Below are 19,973 nucleotides of genomic sequence, written 5' to 3'. Positions count from 1 at the left end.
AGACCTGATGCCTCCCTCAAGTCCAGTAGAGTACACCAGGTGGGTGGAGTCAGGCGGAAAGGCACGCCCACCGAGGAGACTACTGTCCTGAGGCAGGAAATACAAAGAGGGAGTTGTTAGACAGGGAGTGAAGTTTGGAGTGGTAGAGTGACAGGAGGTGTAGAGGAGCAGAGCTGTCAGGGACCCAGGTTGGAGCCTGGGATCCCCCTAACGTCAGGCAGACAAATGGTGGTGGCCGCCTGCAGGAATATCGGTATAGCGACCGGCGGAACCGTAGGGACCGGGCCAGGGTTGGAGCCCGCCGGCCCTGAACCCTAAAGCAGCTGGCCCAGTCTAGTGCTCAACTACAGCAGGCTTTTGCACAAACCAGTGCACAACAGCAACAGGCTAATGCTCAGCAGCAACAGGCTAATGCTCACCAGCAACAGGCTAATGCTCAGCAGCAACAGGCTAAGGCCCGTTTCACACGTCAGTGAAAAACACTGACGTTTTTCACTGGTGTGTAAAACATGCACATGTCCCTCCGTGTGCCATGAATTACGGCACATGTGGGTTGTCTAAGTGCAATCCGGGCTCCGTTCTCCGTGGCCTGTGATTGCACTTAGAAATCAACTCACCTGCGCCCGCTCCCACTCTCCATGGTGCTGATCGCTCCCGCGGTGCAGCATCCGGCCGGCGCTGACCCCCGCAGCAGCTTCTTCTGGGTCGGCTGTGTCGTGCATCATCAATATGCGCGACAGTAATGAGCCGGCTCCGAAGCAGCAGGCTGCACGGGCTGCAGAGAGCGCCGCTGAAGCCGGGTGAGTAAAAATGTTTTTTATTTTATATGCACGTTTTTTCTGGCACGTGTTTCACGGACCACACCACTGCGTGGTCCGTGGGACATCAGTGATGCAAGAAAAAAATGGACATGTCTCCGTGCGGCAATCACGGACACGCGTGAACGCTGCACGGAGACATGGTCAGTAAAACATCACTTCACGTGTGAGCAGACCCATTCATTATAATGGGTCTGCGTATGTCAGTGATTCTGGTACGTTTAAAAAAAAGCACAAACGTCCCAGAATCACTGACGTGTGAAAGGGGCCTAATGCTCAGCAGCAACAAGCTAATGTTCAGCAGCAACAAACCAATGCCCAGCTCCAGCGGGCGTTAGTTCAGCAACAGGAGACAAACAGCTTGCTGACTCAGCAGCTTGCAGCTCTGCGAGATGCACTCCCAGCGGTAACTCCAGGTCATCCAGCTCCTCCTTCGGCCCAGGACAGAGTAAGGGCGGCACTTACGAAGATGAGTGCAGAGGACGACCCAGAGTGCAGAGGGGAAAGATTGGGACATGTTATTGCCCTATTTAATGTTCGCTATCCGCGAGGTCCCACAATCTTCCACCGGGTTTTCGCCATTTGAGTTACTGTATGGCAGACATCCGCGGGGACTGATGGATATTGTTAAAGAAACTTGAGAACAGGAGCCCACCCCTCACAAAAGCACGGTTGAATACGTTATGGGTATGCAAGATCGTATCACGGCAGTAATGCCCATTGTTAAAGAGCATTTGCTGGATGCTCAGGCAGCCCAAAGTACTCAGTATAATAGAAAGGCCTCCATCAGGTCTTTTCAACCGGGGGATCGTGTCTTAGTCCTAATACCTACCGTAGAAAGTAAGTTCTTAGCCAAATGGCAAGGTCCCTATGAGATCCGGGAGAAGATAGGGGAAGTAAACTATAAGGTGTATCAACCAGGGAGAAGAAAACCAGAGCAAATCTACCATGTAATCCTGCTAAAGGCGTGGAAAGACAGGGAATGTATGGTGACTGACGTAACATTCGACCTAACCTCTTCAGGTGCCTTGACAACAACCAAGGAGGAGTCCCCTGATGATGAATTGGGAGTGAGGATAGGGGATTCTCTCTCAAAACAGGAGACACGGGAGTCTCGGAGGTTAGTGCAGCGGCGTGTTAGTGACGCTTAGTGCTGGCTCCCTGCACTCGTAGCCACAGTACACATCGGGTTAATAAGCAAACCTTTGCTTATTTACCCGATGTGTAATCCGGCTACGTGTGCAGGGAGCCGGCACTGGCAGCGTGAGAGCTGCGGACGCTAGTATCTAAGGTAAATATCGGGTAACCACAAAAACCGTGACTCAGCAGCGATCTCACTATGTGAGAAGTACCCCTAAGAGTGTCTTATGTAACTATATTGAGTATACAGCACTGCATGGAGGAATCGAGTGCTATAGGGGAGTATGGAATTTGTGTTCCAGCGCTATGTGGATGGTTTACAGCACAGATTAGGGGTAAAGGGCACTAGAGTATTTAGCGCTATCTGGCGATAACCAGCAGTATATGGGGGTATATTGTGCTGTGTACCTGTATAACATTCTGCAGCTCTTTATATTGAGGGGGAACTTGAACAGACAATGAAGCATCACAGAGGATCCCACAGTCTCACCAGTTACAGGAGGGACACGGATCCTGTTTTCAGGGCACAATCTAATGAAATGAGGGGCTCAATAGGTAGAACGCGCTCGTCCTGTACCGTCAGCCATAATTATAAATCAGGGATGTCTTATAAAGCTGCAGGAGCCATCATCAGCCGGGTGTAAATGCTTTTGCTGTTGGCTATTGAGTGCATGGAGGATGTGGAGACAAGAATAGGAAGAGCAGATTGTGAGGAAAGATTAGAGTTACATCAGTGAAGTGATCGTCCAGCGCGGCGCATTCCAGAAACCTGGCTCATCACGAGAGAAGTCTTGGAGGCTGAGGTGCGAGGTTTGCATTATTGAGGATGGGAGTCTTAGATCAGTTGCAAAACAGAGCATGGGTAGCGTGATGGATACTGTGCTGCCCCGAAAATAAGGCAGGGGCTTGTATTATTTTTTTTGTTTAATAAAATAGCCTAGGGCTTATTTTTAGGGGATGTCTAATATTTTCCCCATGAACAGCAACTCATATTTATATGTGATAAAGGAAATAAAAAAAAACCCATTCATTCAAATATGTTCATATTGCATTATGGAACATCAGCATAACTCTCCACACCCTGTGTGTAACTCATGTATCTATCTATATGTTATCTATCTTCCATTCACACACTGCACATAGCAGCTGATAAATTGTGAAATTTGACTCTTAACACCAGCAATTATTATTAATTATTATTATTATAGCGCCATTATTCCATGGTGTTTTACATGTGAGAAAGGAGTATACATACACAGGTACAATAATCATGAACATTTCAAGGCATAGACTGAAAGCTCGCGAGGGCTGACAGTCTACAGGGGATAAGTGAGGATATAGTAGATGAGCGTAGATCTGGTCCTGCAGTGCTATGGTGGACTGAGGGTTACCGCAGGTTGTAGGCTTGTTGAAGGAGGTGGGTCTTCGGGTTCCTTCTGAAGGTTTCCATGGTAGGAGAGAGTCTGATATGCTGGGGTAGAGCGTTCTAGGGTGTGGGGGAGGCACGGGAGAAATCTTATGTGAGATTGTGAAAGGAGGAGATAAGAGAGGAGGAGAGAAAGATCTTGTGAGGATCAAAGGTTGCGTGCAGGTAAGTATCGGGATACTAGGTCACAGATGTAAGGAGGAGACAGGTTGTGGATGGCTTTGTAGGTCATGGTTAGGGTTTTGAACTCGTTGGGCGATAGGAAGCCAATAAAGGGATTGGCAGAGAGGAGAGGTCAGGGAGTAGCGGGGGAAGAGGTGGATTAGTTGTTCAGCATATAATAGATTGTAGGGGTGCGACGCTGTTGAAGGGGAGGCCACAGAGCAGGAGGTTGCAGTAATCGAGGTGGGAGATACTAAGGTCATGGATGATTCTTGGTTAAGGAATGTGCAGCTTTGGGATATATTTTTGCTTTGGAGTCGGCAGGCGGTGGAAAGGGCTTGGATGTTCGGCTTGAAGGAGAGAGCAGCGTCCAGAGTTAGTCTGAGGCAGCGAGCACGTGGGACTGGGGAGAGTGAGCAGCCATTAACTCTGATGGATCGGTCAGGTGGGGGCTGAGACAGATGAGGGGGAAGATAATGAATTCTGTTTTTTCCATGTTCAGTTTTTGAAATTGAGCCGAAAAGAAGGATAAAATAGCAGAGAGACATTGTGGGATTGTGGTTAGTAAGGAGTAAGTATGGGCGAGCATGCTCGCAGGTACTCGGTGCTCGCCCATGCAGGAGCTGGTGAATAGTGGCACCGGGAACCAGGTGATCGGAGATCACCGTTGCTGTAGTAACCCGCTTGTTAGGCTACTATGGCAACAGTGACGTCACCGCTTACCAACCCGCAGTCTCTGCTCACTCATTGAGTGATTAGACAGCCCCGGGAGCAGAACTGTGGTTCCCCTGACATAATATAGTATCATAGTTTCTAAGGCTGAAGGGAGACCTTATGTCCATCCAGTCCGGCCTATTGTTAGTGCCGCTGTTCTGCAGGGTTGAACCCGTGGAAGGCAAAAACCCACAGAGTTTAAGCCAATTTTCTTCATAGGGAAAAAAAATATTTCCCGACTCCTAAGCTGGGTCTCCTCTCTACCTGTAATGTTATGCTATTCGTGACCTTCTATACTGTTGCTATTAAGAAAAGCCTCCGTTCCTCTTCATTCAGTGAGTGGCCATCGCCACTTCCTCAGGAGGAGACTTCCAGAGCCTCACTGCTCTTACCGGAAATTTCACCGCACTTGGATTTTTTTTCCCTTTTCCAGTACAATATGGGGCAGAATGAATGGCGTTATTCAAAAGTGCAACTCGTCCTGCAAAAATCAAGCCTCATTTGGCTGCACTGACAGAGAAAAAAAAGAGTTATGTCTCCTGGAGGAAAAAAAATGAAAATGTGAAATTGCTGGGGGCTGAGGAGTTAATATATCACCGCCAATCAAGTCCTAAGGAGCCTGGTTCTGAGACCGAAGTTGTCAAAAATATCCGGAGCCCACGTCACTTATTTATTTGTTCCTTATTGGTCCTGCTCTCACCCCCATTCTGCGTCTTTCTCAGCTCCCATTGACTTATATGGGGATCGGGGGTAAAGCTCAGGTTCTGATCTTATAGCTGCAGTCAGGCCGGACCCCGCGATCCCGCACTGCCCTGGATCCGCTCATTCCTAGAGTTCAAACGGATCACAAAACTCGGATTTCTTTTCCTTGAAAATGGCAGAAAGGAGGAAATATCGGAAAAGGAGGAGGATAATGAAGCCGCTTTTACCCCTGTGTAAGGATGTGGCCGGGGGGAATGTGGGATCCTCGGGGAATAATCAGCACAAGATACAATCACATTCACCTGAAAGTTACAGCAAATTGGGAAAGTCGGTTATAACCACTGAGCAACTTGTCTGACAACAGGCGCTGCCCGGGACATCACTGTCTCTCCAGGCTCCGTCTATAGCTTTCCCTGTCTGTCACTATTCTATTGAGTGACAAAGCCATGTGACCAATGCTCCGCCCCCTGCAGCTCATTGGTGTTTCCACAAGTCTCATTTCCATTTGTGACTTCAGATCCAGCCAATCTCAGGAAAGGAGGGCGGAGCTGCAGCTTATAAAAGACGCCGGAGCCGGCACATTCCGCACACAGGAGCTTTCTATCTACTGATACCTGAACCACAGCGATGTCTGGACGCGGCAAACAAGGCGGGAAGACCCGAGCTAAGGCCAAGACCCGCTCATCCCGGGCAGGACTGCAGTTCCCGGTCGGGCGTGTGCACAGGCTTCTCCGCAAGGGCAACTACGCCGAGAGGGTGGGCGCCGGCGCTCCGGTGTATCTGGCCGCTGTGCTGGAGTATCTGACCGCTGAGATCCTGGAATTGGCCGGTAATGCCGCCCGGGACAACAAGAAGACCCGCATCATCCCCCGGCACCTGCAGCTGGCCGTGCGCAATGACGAGGAGCTGAACAGGCTGCTGGGTGGGGTGACCATCGCCCAGGGAGGCGTCCTGCCCAACATCCAGGCCGTGCTGCTGCCCAAGAAGACGGAGAGCAGCAAGAAGGGCAAGTGACGCCGCTGACCCCGCACCCCACAACACAAAGGCTCTTCTAAGAGCCACCACCCCGTCCTCACAGGAGCTGGCCCCCGTCCTCACAGGAGCTGGCCCCCGTCCTCACAGGAGCCGCTGCCCCCGTCCTCACAGGAGCTGGCCCCCGTCCTCACAGGAGCTGGCCCCCGTCCTCACAGGAGCTGGCCCCCGTCCTCACAGGAGCTGGCCCCCGTCCTCACAGGAGCTGGCCCCCGTCCTCACAGGAGCTGGCCCCCGTCCTCACAGGAGCTGGCCCCCGTCCTCACAGGAGCCACCACCCCGTCCTCACAGGAGCTGGCCCCCGTCCTCACAGGAGCTGGCCCCCGTCCTCACAGGAGCTGGCCCCGTCCTCACAGGAGCTGACCCCCGTCCTCACAGGAGCTGACCCCGTCCTCAGGAGCTGGCCCCCGTCCTCACAGGAGCTGGCCCCCGTCCTCACAGGAGCTGGCCCCCGTCCTCACAGGCGCTGACCCCGTCCTCACAAGAGGCGGCCCCCGTCCTCACAGGAGCCGGCCCCCGTACTCACAGGAGCCGGCCCCCGTCCTCACAGGCGCTGACCCCGTCCTCACAAGAGCCGGCCCCCGTCCTCACAGGAGCTGATCCCCGTCCTCACAGGAGCTGATCCCCGTCCTCACAGGCGCTGACCCCGTCCTCACAAGAGCCGGCCCCCGTCCTCACAGGAGCTGATCCCCGTCCTCACAGGAGCTGGCCCCGTCCTCACAGGAGCTGGCCCAGTCCTCACAGGAGCCGATCCCCGTCCTCACAGGCGCTGACCCCGTCCTCACAGGAGCCGGCCCCCGTCCTCACAGGAGCTGATCCCCGTCCTCACAGGCGCTGACCCCGTCCTCACAGGCGCTGACCCCGTCCTCACAGGAGCTGGCGCCGCTCATCTATTGTGTCTGGATAATGCGCGAGTTTATGGAGGAATATAGTCAGGCCGTGTACTTTGTATTAGACGGGTGGAGCAGTGGGTAAAGGTGGCACTAATGGTTTATAACATGGTTCCTCTGCTCCGGTCCTTTATACACGATCCCCTCCCCCACCCTTCATATCTGTAGAGGGAGGCGCGGAGTCCGCCGCTGTTATGGTCTTTCTCCGGGGAGTTGGGGCAGGTGATGGGTGTCGGGCATAAGGTGGGTATAATGTGGGCAGATGCTGCTCCTCTGCCAGCGGCTCCTGATGCCCTCATTACCCATGTGCAGTGTGGCGCACGGACACTGCCGCTCACACTGGATCTATATACAATCACTGCAGACAATGTGTGATAGGAAATCCCATTACTGCATCTACACACATGAATTGTGAGCGGCGTCACTGCTGTATGGATATACGGGGGAATAATGGAGACGCTTGTGGATTCCTGAGATCCCATCAGCCACACGGCGCCTCCTGCGCTGCCCTGACCTCCTCTCTCCATACAGCAGCGGCGCCGCTCACACTTCATACACTCGGGGTTTGCAGACATCTTGGCTCTTCCAGAGGCGCTGGATTCTTCTGTGGACTGTGCGGGGATTGGACGTGTTCACACTCGCTGTATGCGGAGTCGCTGCTCAGTTCTCTTTATGCTGCACAGACCCCATTATAAGTCTCCATATAGCGCTGAATATAAAGCTACATAAGAGACATTCCCTCAGCCCCAGACCTCCCGCCTCACACCGCGGGCACCGAGAGCAGAGAGCGCGGGAAACTCAGCTACTGAGCGGGAATTTCAAATTCAGAGCTCAGCCAATCAGCGCATAGTACGATTCTGGCTCCGCCCACACAATTCTTACCACAGATGCTCGGTGTTAACACCTAAATACCCGTGATGAATCCAGTTGCCATTAGAGCAGAACAGAAATGTAAGACTGGAGGGATTACACCACTATGGAGAGAGTATAAGCGTCTCTACAGGGAGTATACAGTGGTGTATGGGAGGAGAACACAGCACTATATGGAGATATAAAGCTTTTATAGATAAGCAGAACAATATGACAGTTTACAGCAGTATATGGAAGTATACAGCACTATGGACGGTGTATAGGCACTGCATGGGGTATACTCTACTGTGTGGACGTATACACCACTATATGGAAGGATCCAATACTTTATAGATCTACAGCACATTATGGAGTATACAGTACAGCGGGGAGATTATTAGGCTGTCACATTTTAACGCATTTTTTTTCGGGGCCGCAATAGAGCTCAGCACCGCCATATAGCGCTGTATAACGTCCATACAGGGCTTTCTGCCCATCATAAAAGTGCTCTGCACCTCAATGTAATGCTATATACCTCCATATAATGCTGGATGCCCCCTAACAGTATAAATCACCATATAGTGCGGAATACAACCTATAGATTTAATCTTCACTCTGAGCCGCAGCCCTCCCGCCTGACACCGCGGATCTCACAGAACAAAGAGCGACAGAAAAGCAGCCAGTCAGGAATTATGCGATGCGCAGTTAATCAGCGCTAAGCAGGTCTCTGCCTCCGTCACCAGACCCTAACCGTTAACCCATTAGTGCCCGCGAGGTTTCCAGCCGCCCCTAAAGCAGCGCAGCCTGCAGTGATCGACCGCAGCGTTGATCTCCCGCCCCCCTCTGCAGCAGCTGTAGCTTTTTCTCAGAGACTGTGGGTGGCTCTTAAAAGAGTATAATGTGCGGTATACAGGGGCCGCCACACTGTCTACAGCAGAGCTTTATACTGATTACATGGGGGGTTATACAGTGTAATGTGCGGTATACAGGGGCCGCCACACTGTCTACAGCAGAGCTTATACTGCATTACATGGGGGTTATACAGTATAATGTGCGGTATACAGGGGCCACCACACTGTCTACAGCAGAGCTTTATACTGATTACATGGGGGTTATACAGTATAATGTGCGGTATACAGGGGCCGCCACACTGTCTACAGCAGAGCTTTATACTGATTACATGGGGGGTTATACAGTGTAATGTGCGGTATACAGGGGCCGCCACACTGTCTACAGCAGAGCTTTATACTGATTACATGGGGGTTATACAGTATAATGTGCGGTATACAGGGGCCGCCACACTGTCTACAGCAGAGCTTTATACTGCATTACATGGGGGTTATACAGTGTAATGTGCGGTATACAGGGGCCGCCACACTGTCTACAGCAGAGCTTTATACTGATTACATGGGGGGTTATACAGTGTAATGTGCGGTATACAGGGGCCGCCACACTGTCTACAGCAGAGCTTTATACTGATTACATGGGGGTTATACAGTATAATGTGCGGTATACAGGGGCCGCCACACTGTCTACAGCAGAGCTTTATACTGATTACATGGGGGTTATACAGTATAATGTGCGGTATACAGGGGCCGCCACACTGTCTACAGCAGAGCTTTATACTGATTACATGGGGGGTTATACAGTGTAATGTGCGGTATACAGGGGCCGCCACACTGTCTACAGCAGAGCTTTATACTGATTACATGGGGGTTATACAGTATAATGTGCGGTATACAGGGGCCGCCACACTGTCTACAGCAGAGCTTTATACTGATTACATGGGGGGTTATACAGTGTAATGTGCGGTATACAGGGGCCGCCACACTGTCTACAGCAGAGCTTTATACTGCATTACATGGGGGTTATACAGTATAATGTGCGGTATACAGGGGCCGCCACACTGTCTACAGCAGAGCTTTATACTGATTACATGGGGGGTTATACAGTGTAATGTGCGGTATACAGGGGCCGCCACACTGTCTACAGCAGAGCTTTATACTGATTACATGGGGGGTTATACAGTGTAATGTGCGGTATACAGGGGCCGCCACACTGTCTACAGCAGAGCTTTATACTGATTACATGGGGGGTTATACAGTGTAATGTGCGGTATACAGGGGCCGCCACACTGTCTACAGCAGAGCTTTATACTGATTACATGGGGGGTTATACAGTGTAATGTGCGGTATACAGGGGCCACCACACTGTCTACAGCAGAGCTTTATACTGATTACATGGGGGTTATACAGTGTAATGTGCGGTATACAGGGGCCACCACACTGTCTACAGCAGAGCTTTATACTGATTACATGGGGGGTATACAGTGTTAAAAGGATTATATTGCACTTCAATGAATTTCAAGAACAAGATGCGCTATTTAGTGTTAACTGTTCCACCTGGAGATGCACAGTATTGAGTACTAGTATGCACCACTATATCGGGATATAGCACTATGTATACAACATTATGTCGGGATATAGCACCGTCCCCTGTATATTCTGCTGGCGGTCACTGTTGCTTTGTGGGTTTTGTTACCGTTTCCCCGGTTGTTCTCTGGTGATGGGGGAGGGGCTGTTTTCGGTGACATTTGCGCTTTGTCGCTGATTTTCCTGGGATATTTCTCGTCCTGTGAACCCGGGCGGAGGCGTCTGATCAATGATCTATTTACAGGTCTGAATCCCACATTGTATCAGCGCTGGGATCTTGTGTCCTCCCCTCAGTGTAGATTGTCAGCTCTTATGAGCAGAGATGTCTTTACTTGTGTCATTGTATTTTCTATATTTATATTTGAACCTCTGAATTGTGAAGCTGCGGAATGTGAGATGTGAGCACAAAGGAAGAAGCGGGAAATTCAAACTATCCAACAGCTCTGTGCTCAGCCAATCAGCAGAGGAAGGGGAGGAGTTAAAATGGAGATTTAGAAAAAAAAATAAATTTCCCAGTATCCGTCCTCCCTGCGCTTCTCTCCTTTTTCTTTTTCTCGGATATAAATTGATGAATCGCCCGATCTGGAAACTGTAATGTCCCCGCGTGTCTCCGGTGTGGACCCTGTGATGTCCCCGCGTGTCTCCGGTGTGGACCCTGTGATGTCCCCGCGTGTTTCCAGTGTGGACCCTGTGATGTCCCCGCGTGTTTCCAGTGTGGACCCTGTGATGTCCCCGCGTGTTTCCAGTGTGGACGCTGTGATGTCCCCGCGTGTCTCCGGTGTGGACGCTGTGATGTCCCCGCGTGTCTCCAGTGTGGACGCTGTGATGTCCCCGCGTGTCTCCGGTGTGGACCCTGTGATGTCCCCGCGTGTCTCCGGTGTGGACGCTGCGATGTCCCCGCGTGTTTCCAGTGTGGACGCTGTGATGTCCCCGTGTGTCTCCGGTGTGGACGCTGTGATGTCCCCGCGTGTCTCCGGTGTGGACGCTGCGATGTCCCCGCGTGTTTCCAGTGTGGACGCTGTGATGTCCCCGCGTGTCTCCGCTGTGGACGCTGTGATGTCCCCGCGTGTCTCCGGTGGGGACGCTGTGATGTCCCCGCGTGTCTCCGGTGTGGACCCTGTGATGTCCCCGCGTGTCTCCGGTGGGGACGCTGTGATGTCCCCGCGTGTCTCCGGTGAGGACGCTGCCACTAATCCGGAGCCTCCTGAGAGGGAAGAGACCGGGCGGCGACCCCGCGTGTCACACAGGAGGGGGAGAAGCGCGCAGATATTGAGCGGGAAGTTCAAATTCAGGTTTTAGCCAATCATCACTTTTCAACAAGTCTCTGGCCCCGCCCACATGTTGCTTCGGGTTACAGGCTCCACTGTTAACCCTTTATCGGCCAAGTGATAAGACACGTATCGGGAGCCATCACAGGCAGAGTATAGGGATCAGTTTACACTGCTGGAGCAGCCGATCTCGGGAGAGGAGCGGGATCTGTATAATCTCATATGACTGCATTTCCCCCATTATAGCGCTCTATCTACAATCTATTCCTCATATAGTGTTTAGCAGACATGGCCGTATACGTCCTATATCCATATATTGCTTATTACTCCAGACGGTATTATAGCCTATACACCCCGCTGTGAAAAACTACAGGAAGCGCCAAAACTGCGCTGAATATCCTTCCACCAGACTTCATCAGCTCTCCTAATGAAGGCTGCCTGATGGCGCAACGCGTGGGTTTTTTCTGGGCCTCCCGACCCTTACACTGGACCCTCAGTAACTATAACCCTACTATGCTCAGGCTATGGTCTAGATTCATCTATAGCACGATTATCTGAGTACTAATGCACTCTATATAAGACACCGCCAGGTACCGACCCTTCTATATGTTTATCTACTCAATTCCTTATGCTGTGGGAGAGTTGCAGTATTTAACCCTTATTGGTGATTATAGGGACCCCTAGTTCAGAACTTTCTGTAACCATGCCGGGCTATTCAGGATGATCTTTGATTGCAAACTTATAACAAATAAAATCTTTGCACAACATAGATCCATGTCAGGTATCATTCATTTACTATATATAAGCTTGATGCCTTTTTTATGTACTATTTTCTTTGTGAACGTTGAATATCCTTCAAGTATTATTATACCTCCATACAGATCCAGATACCCTCCATCTACGAAGTGATGGTAGCCCGACAGTGACGTATATTATCCATCTAGTGCTTCTATACAGTGTTGTGCACCCTGTATAGTGCAGCTCCTCTCCATATAGCGCTGTGCACCCTGTATAGTGCAGAACCTCTCCATATAGCGCTGTGCACCCTGTATAGTGCAGAACCTCTCCATATAGCGCTGTGCACCCTGTATAGTGCAGAACCTCTCCATATAGCGCTGTGCACCCTGTATAGTGCAGAACCTCTCCATATAGCGCTGTACTCCCTCTATTCATCCGATCCGAGCCCAGCAGTCCCCAGCCCCTCCCCCGCAGCAGGAATTGCAGCTTCTCCTGAGCAGATGTGGGCGGCTCTGATAAGAGCCTTTGTGTTAGAATAGAGCGGAGCATAAGCATTAACCCCCGAAGCCGTAGAGAGTGCGGCCCTGGCGCTTCAGCGCGTACACCACGTCCATGGCGGTGACGGTCTTCCTCTTGGCCTCGGTGTAGGTGATGATGAGACTATACATTATTAGCTCCGCCCCTTCCGTGCTGATTGGCTGAGCGCAGAACTGTTAGTAATTTTGAATTTCCCGCTTATTCTCCCGATTTTTTCCAGCTTTTAACGAGATTATGTTAAATATATATATATATATTGTCACGCTCCCCGGGTCCTCATCCCCGCTCCCCGGCTCACCTGCCACGCTCCCCGCTCTCCAGCCTCCGGTGCCCGTCCTTCCCAGGCCCCCTGGTCTCCGATCCCGGCGCCCGACGGCTTCCCAGGCCCTGGCCGGCTCCCCTGCGTCCTCCTCGCAGCCTCCTTCCCTGGCTTCTGGCACCCGGGCGGCGCGCATGCGCATTAGGGCGCGCGCGCGGTCACTGACCCTTTCTTAAAGGGCCAGCGTCCATTAACAGGAAATGAGGCTAAACAGGTACAGGGTATAAAGGGGGTTATTGTCCAAGGGGGCGGGGCCTGATCTTCGTGTTTCCTAAGCTAGGAGTCAGGTCTCCTGGTGTTTCTGTGCATGTACTTACCTATCTCTCTCGTAGAGCCGTGCCTGCCTCGCCATCCAGTCCTGTCGTATCCCGAACGCTGTCCTTCTGCCATCCTGACAGTCCGCACCATCCCGGATCCCTGCGGTGACTCATCACCTCGCTCCAAAGGTTCCGGACCCCGCCTGACATCATCTTGGCTTCCGAACCAGAGCTGCGTCACCCGGACTACCACCAGTGACTCCGTGGTCCCAGGGACTTCTCCGTTATACTCCTGTGCACGGACTGTTCTGCTGTTTATAGTGCTCCAGCTACCGGACTCTTTACTACCATCTAGGAGTTCGGCCCAGTGGATCCACCTCCTGGGTCTGCCCGTCCACCTGGCCCTGACAGTAAGATCAGGCCATGGATCCCGCTGCAGCACTAGCAGCCGTACAGGAGGAACTCCAACGCCAGCGAGAGACTCAGACCCGCATGCTGCAATTTATGTCTTCTGTGGACGCCCGCCTGAACACGCTACAAGCGGCAGTCACGGCTTCAGCATCCCGGGCCTCCACTAGTCAAGCCACGGCTCCAGCTCCTGTGGCGACTTCTTCAGATACCACCAGACTTCGGTTGGCTTCACCACCCCGGTACGCCGGAGACCCCAAGACCTGCAGGGGATTCTTAAACCAATGCTCCCTCCATTTCACGCAGCTGCCGCATTTGTTTGCCTCCGACCAAGCCAAGGTCGCCTTCATCATGTCCCATCTAGAGGGTGAGGCACTGGCGTGGATGAACCCCTTGTGGGAGAAGGGGGATCCTGTGACCACGAACATCCAGGACTTCCTGCAGGCATTCCGTGGCACCTTCGATGAGCCCGGACGCGCCTCCGCGTCTGCTTCGTCTCTTCTCCGCTTACGTCAGGGGACTCTGACGGTGGGTCAATACGCGATCCGGTTTCGCACCCTGGCCTCAGAACTAGGGTGGAACAACGAGGCCCTAACCGCCGCCTTCTGGGAAGGACTCTCAGGGCGAATTAAAGACGAGCTGGCGGGTCGTGACGTACCGACCACCCTGGATGCCCTGATTGCCCTAGCGACTCGAGTGGACATTCGCTTTCAGGAGCGATCCAAGGAAGCGTCCCGTGAGAGACGTCCGGTACGGCATTCCCCTCCTCCGCAGAAACCCTCCGTACTTCAGTCATCAACAGCTGGGGCTCCCGTCCACGAGCCCATGCAGATCGACCGAGTGCGTCAGTCTGAACAACGTCGAGCAGAGCGGCTCGCCAAGGGTCTCTGCTTTTACTGCGGTGAGGGCACACACCTGCTACGCTCCTGTCCAGAGAGGCCGGGAAACTCCAAAGCCTAGGGTTGGTAGGAGAGGCCACCCTAGGTGCTGGGACTCTCTCTGACCCGGTTACATGGACAGTGCAAGTGACAACAGGAGAGACGCGGTTCACGGCTGATGCCTACCTCGATTCCGGGGCAGCAGGCAATTTCATCCAGCAGACCACGGTGGACAAGTACCGGGTGCCTGTTATTCCACTCGACAAGCCCCTAGTGATTGCCTCGGTGGATGGGAGACCCCTCTCTGACACCATCTCCTGGATCACCAGGCCGGTCGAACTGCGTATCGGTGCCCTTCACACCGAGAACATCGCTTTCTACGTCCTCCCACACATGTCCCACCAGATCCTGCTGGGACTTCCATGGTTGCGGACACACGAACCATCAGTCAGTTGGGGCACTGGCGAAATCACCCGATGGGGCTCTTCGTGTCATGAGAGGTGCCTAAAGTCCATACAACCCATCCGACGACCTCCGGTTCCAGAGAACCTACCGGGGCTGCCCTCGGCCTATTGGTCCTTTGCAGATGTTTTTGATAAAAAGGAATCCGAGGTACTGCCGCCACATCGTCCATACGATTGTGCCATCGACCTGCTCCCGGGAACAACACCACCACGAGGACGGATATATCCTTTATCTCCAGCCGAAACAAGGGCCATGTCTGCTTACATCTCAGAGAGCCTGGCAAGGGGGTTCATTCGGAGATCCTCCTCTCCTGCGGGAGCAGGCTTCTTCTTTGTCAAGAAGAAAGAGGGCGACTTACGCCCATGCATAGACTACCGGGGTTTGAATCAAATCACCGTAAAAAACAAGTACCCACTGCCGCTCATTCCCGAATTGTTTGACCGGCTTAGAGGAGCTCGTGTGTTCACCAAGCTGGATCTTCGGGGTGCTTACAATCTGGTCCGCATCCGCTCTGGTGACGAATGGAAAACCGCGTTCAATACGCGCGATGGACATTATGAATACTGCGTGATGCCCTTCGGCCTGTGTAACGCTCCTGCTGTCTTTCAAGAACTGGTGAACGACGTGTTCCGGGACCTTCTCTACATCTGTGTGGTAGTGTATCTAGATGACATCCTTGTCTTCTCTCCGGACCTCCAAACCCACAGAGAAAACGTACAGCTGGTTCTACAAAGACTGAGAGAATCGTCTGTACGCAAAGTATGAGAAGTGTGTCTTTGAGCAGTCTTCTCTCCCCTTCCTGGGGTACATCATCTCTGATACCGGACTGCAGATGGATCCCAAGAAGGTCTCCGCCATTCTCAACTGGCCTCCTCCTTCTGGACTGAAGGCAATCCAACGCTTCCTGGGATTCGCCAACTACTACCGCCAGTTTATCCCTCACTTCTCTGCCTTGACTGCTCCTCTCTCCGCCCTGACTAAGAAGGAGGCTAATCCAAAGGACTGGTCACCTGCGGCTGACGCCGCGTTTAGCTCTCTGAAGCGGGCATTTGCCTCCTCTCCTGTACTTCACCGTCCGGAGTTAAACCGCCAGTTCACCTTGGAGGTGGATGCCTCCTCCTCAGGAGCCGGAGCAGTGCTCATGCAAAAGTCCTCCTCCGGGAAGATGGTGACTTGCGGATTCTTCTCCAAGGGCTTCTCAGCGCCTGAACGCAACTACACCATCGGTGACCGAGAGCTCTTGGCAGTCAAACTGGCTTTGGAGGAATGGCGCTACCTCCTGGAAGGGGCAGTGTACCCCGTGATTATTTACACGGACCACAAGAACTTGGAATACCTGCGGTCCGCTCAGCGACTGAACCCACGGCAAGCCAGGTGGTCCCTATTCTTTGCCAGGTTTGATTTCCAGCTTCACTTCCGACCCGCGGACAAGAATGTACGTGCTGATGCCTTGTCCAGGTCTTTCATGCCCATGGAGCAGGAGGAAGAGACTACCCAACCCATCATTTGTCCTAGTAAAATCATTCCGGTGGCCCCTGTCACCCTGGCCCAGATACCGCCTGGGAAGACCTATGTCTCCGAGGTAGACAGAGAAAAAGTGTTACACTGGGGACATGCCTCGAAAACAGCCGGTCATGCTGGTCAGAAAAAGACATGGGGAGCGATTGTACGTCATTACTGGTGGCCATCCCTTCGCACGGACGTCGCTGCTTTTGTATCCGCCTGTACCTCTTGTGCCAGGAACAAGACGCCCAAACACCTCCCATATGGCCGTCTTCTGCCTCTGCCGATACCGTCAGTTCCATGGCAACACATAGCAATGGACTTTATTACGGACTTGCCATTGTCCTCCGGACACACAGTCATATGGGTCGTGGTGGACCGGTTCTCTAAAATGGCCCATTTCGTCCCTATGGCTGGACTGCCCTCTGCTCAGGAACTCGCGGACGCCTATATACAACACATCTTCCGCTTGCATGGCTTTCCATTACACATCGTATCCGACAGAGGAACTCAGTTCACCTCCCGCTTCTGGAGGGCTCTCTGTAACCATCTGGGAGTGACTCTGGACTTTTCATCTGCATACCATCCTCAGTCTAATGGCCAGGTAGAGAGGGTCAATCAAATCTTGACCTCTTTCTTACGTCACTATGTTAACGCCCATCACGACGACTGGTCCGCTCTTCTTCCCTGGGCTGAATTCTCCCACAACCACCACGTCAGTGAGTCCTCCTCCAGCTCTCCCTTCCATGTCATTTACGGACTTCAGCCTTCCATCCCATTGCCTGTATCTCCTTCTTCGGATGTCCCTGCTGCAGATACAGTAGCCCGTGACTTTGCAACTATTTGGGACTCTGTCAAAGCGTCCCTTGGGCGTGCTTCCCTGCGGATGAAAAGACACGCTGACAAGAAACGTCTGGACCCTCCGTGTTTCTCTCCTGGAGATCTCGTCTGGCTTGCTTCCCAGTACGTCCGCCTGAAGATACCATCATACAAGCTGGGTCCTCGCTACATTGGGCCGTTTAAAGTCCTCAACAAGATCAATGAGGTCTCCTACAAGCTACAGCTCCCGGCCACGATGAGGATACCCAACTCATTCCACGTCTCCCTGCTCAAGCCGGTTGTCCTTGGTCCCTTCTCCGCTGCTGCCAGTCCGGCTCCTCCACCTATTGCCGAGGACGACATCTATGCGGTAAGGGATATCGTGGCCATGAAGACCGTACGAGGTCGACAGTTCTTCCTGGTGGACTGGGAAGGGTATGGTCCTGAGGATAGGTCCTGGGAGCCCAGGGAGAACGTGGGCACTCCTCTGATCCGTGCCTTCATGTCCCGGTTGCGGGGAGGGGGGCGTGGGGGGGGGGGGGGGTACTGTCACGCTCCCCGGGTCCTCACCCCCGCTCCCCGGCTCACCTGCCACGCTCCCCGCTCTCCAGCCTCCGGTGCCCGTCCTTCCCAGGTCCCCTGGTCCCCGATCCCGGCGCCCGACTGCTTCCCAGGTCCTGGCCGGCTCCCCTGCGTCCTCCTCGCAGCCTCCTTCCCTGGCTTCTGGCACCCGGGCGGCGCGCATGCGCATTAGGGCGCGCGCGCGGTCACTGACCCTTTCTTAAAGGGCCAGCGTCCATTAACAGGAAATGAGGCTAAACAGGTACAGGGTATAAAGGGGGTTATTGTCCAAGGGGGCGGGGCCTGATCTTCGTGTTTCCTAAGCTAGGAGTCAGGTCTCCTGGTGTTTCTGTGCATGTACTTACCTATCTCTCTCGTAGAGCCGTGCCTGCCTCGCCATCCAGTCCTGTCGTATCCCGAACCCCGAACGCTGTCCATCTGCCATCCTGACAGTCCGCACCATCCCGGATCCCTGCGGTGACTCATCACCTCGCTCCAAAGGTTCCGGACCCCGCCTGACATCATCTCGGCTTCCGAACCAGAGCTGCGTCACCCGGACTACCACCAGTGACTCCGTGGTCCCAGGGACTTCTCCGCTATACTCGTGTGCACGGACTGTTCTGCTGTTTATAGTGCTCCAGCTACCGGACTCTTTACTACCATCTAGGAGTTCGGCCCAGTGGATCCACCTCCTGGGTCTGCCCGTCCACCTGGCAGTGACATATATATACACAACATTCAATACAGTAAACCCCATATACTGCTGTATGCCTCCATATAGTGCTCTATACCTTCATATAGTGCCGTATAACCCAATATTATTCTGAATATCTTCATATACTATTATATAACCCCCATATAGTACCATAAAGCTCCATATTAATGCTGTACACTCACATATGGTGCTGTATACCTCCATATACTGCTGTATACCTCCATATACTGCTGTATAGCCCAATATTATTCTGAATATCTCCTTATACTATTATATAACCCCCATATAGTGCCATAAAGCCCCATAGTAATGCTGTACACTCCCATATGGTGCTGTATACCTGCATAAAGTGGCATATACATACAACATATTGCTTTATACCCCCATATTGTGCTGTATAATCGTAATCCATAGAGTGCACTATACTTCCCATATTGTGGCGCCGGTCACTGCGGAGCGGGAGCAGAGTGCCGGGTCCCGGGTGCACGGCGCCGTGTAGGCTGCGGACCCCGGCACCAAGTAGAAGTGAGCGGAGTGTTTTTAGCCGCTGATGATGATAGAATTGGCCGCGTTTTCCTGTGATTGTTGGTGCGGATCAGAGCCGGAATATTCTCCCCACACAATGTAGCGCTGCAAGAACCTCTCCAATCATCCTCTCATACGTGTCAATGGCCAAAAAAAGAAAATGTTCTGTCTCTGGGAAGAAATCAACAGAAACAGAGACTGGAAATGTCACCAGTGATTGTTTTTTGCTTCCGGTCATTCATAGAAACGGTCATCAATTCATTATAGTAAAACTGGAGGAAAAGGGGTTAATCGCTGCCGATCTGAAGAAAGTGTGAGACCGAAGATCCGAGGAAGAACTTGTAGTTTGATGTCAGCGAGATTTGAAGTCAATGAGATACTTCTTCCGGACAAACTCCTGCCCCATACACTGCACACTGGATATAACACTGCACACTGGATATAGAGGACAGGTCGCCCCGCATCGTACAATCAGCTTCCGGCACGATACAGATTGTGGTAACGAAACCTGTGATGGTGACAGGTGCCGGGAGGAGAAGGAACGAGCTCCCGCCGCAGAAGCCCCGAGATAAGCAGATCAGGAGGACGGTGGGAGATCCGGGGCTCCTTCCTGTCGCCTCCGCCAATGACAATGACAAGGGGCGGAACTTCACGCGGCTCAAGCAGGGCCTGTGTGCAGTGTCAACCAATAAGAGATCAGGACAGTCAGCCAATCAGCGCGCAGGGTGACTGTATATATAGGAGGCGCCGAAGGCTCTGTCCTCAGTGTTCTCTCTCTAGGATATCTTATATTTTCAATACGCATTCATCACAGG

The 19,973-nt window shown here is 52.7% G+C and overlaps 2 protein-coding genes across 2 annotated transcripts in view; one reads left to right on the top strand and one right to left on the bottom strand.

Annotated features, from left to right (window-relative positions):
* Nucleotides 1-13,113, bottom strand: part of B3GALT6 (beta-1,3-galactosyltransferase 6) — a 41,163-nt gene extending 28,050 nt beyond the window's left edge. Inside the window, exon 1 of the mRNA XM_075341957.1 lies at nt 13,007-13,113. The gene's annotated coding sequence lies outside the window, so the exon portion shown is untranslated. The remainder of the gene's footprint in view (nt 1-13,006) is intronic.
* On the top strand, nt 5,585-6,045 carry LOC142300938 (histone H2A type 1). The gene has a single exon (XM_075341954.1). It carries the CDS (start codon nt 5,590-5,592, stop codon nt 5,974-5,976), a length of 387 nt encoding a protein of 128 aa, XP_075198069.1. The 5' UTR covers nt 5,585-5,589; the 3' UTR covers nt 5,977-6,045.
* Nucleotides 13,114-19,973: the final 6,860 nt, after the last annotated feature.

The sequence above is a fragment of the Anomaloglossus baeobatrachus genome, chromosome 4, assembly GCF_048569485.1.
Source record: "Anomaloglossus baeobatrachus isolate aAnoBae1 chromosome 4, aAnoBae1.hap1, whole genome shotgun sequence".
Taxonomy (NCBI): domain Eukaryota; kingdom Metazoa; phylum Chordata; class Amphibia; order Anura; family Aromobatidae; genus Anomaloglossus; species Anomaloglossus baeobatrachus.
This window is presented reverse-complemented; position numbering and strand designations above follow the sequence as displayed.

What these genes read in the sequence shown, in the direction of transcription:
- LOC142300938 (XM_075341954.1), top strand. Translation starts at nt 5,590, where the DNA reads ATGTCTGGACGCGGCAAACAAGGCGGGAAGACCCGAGCTAAGGCCAAG.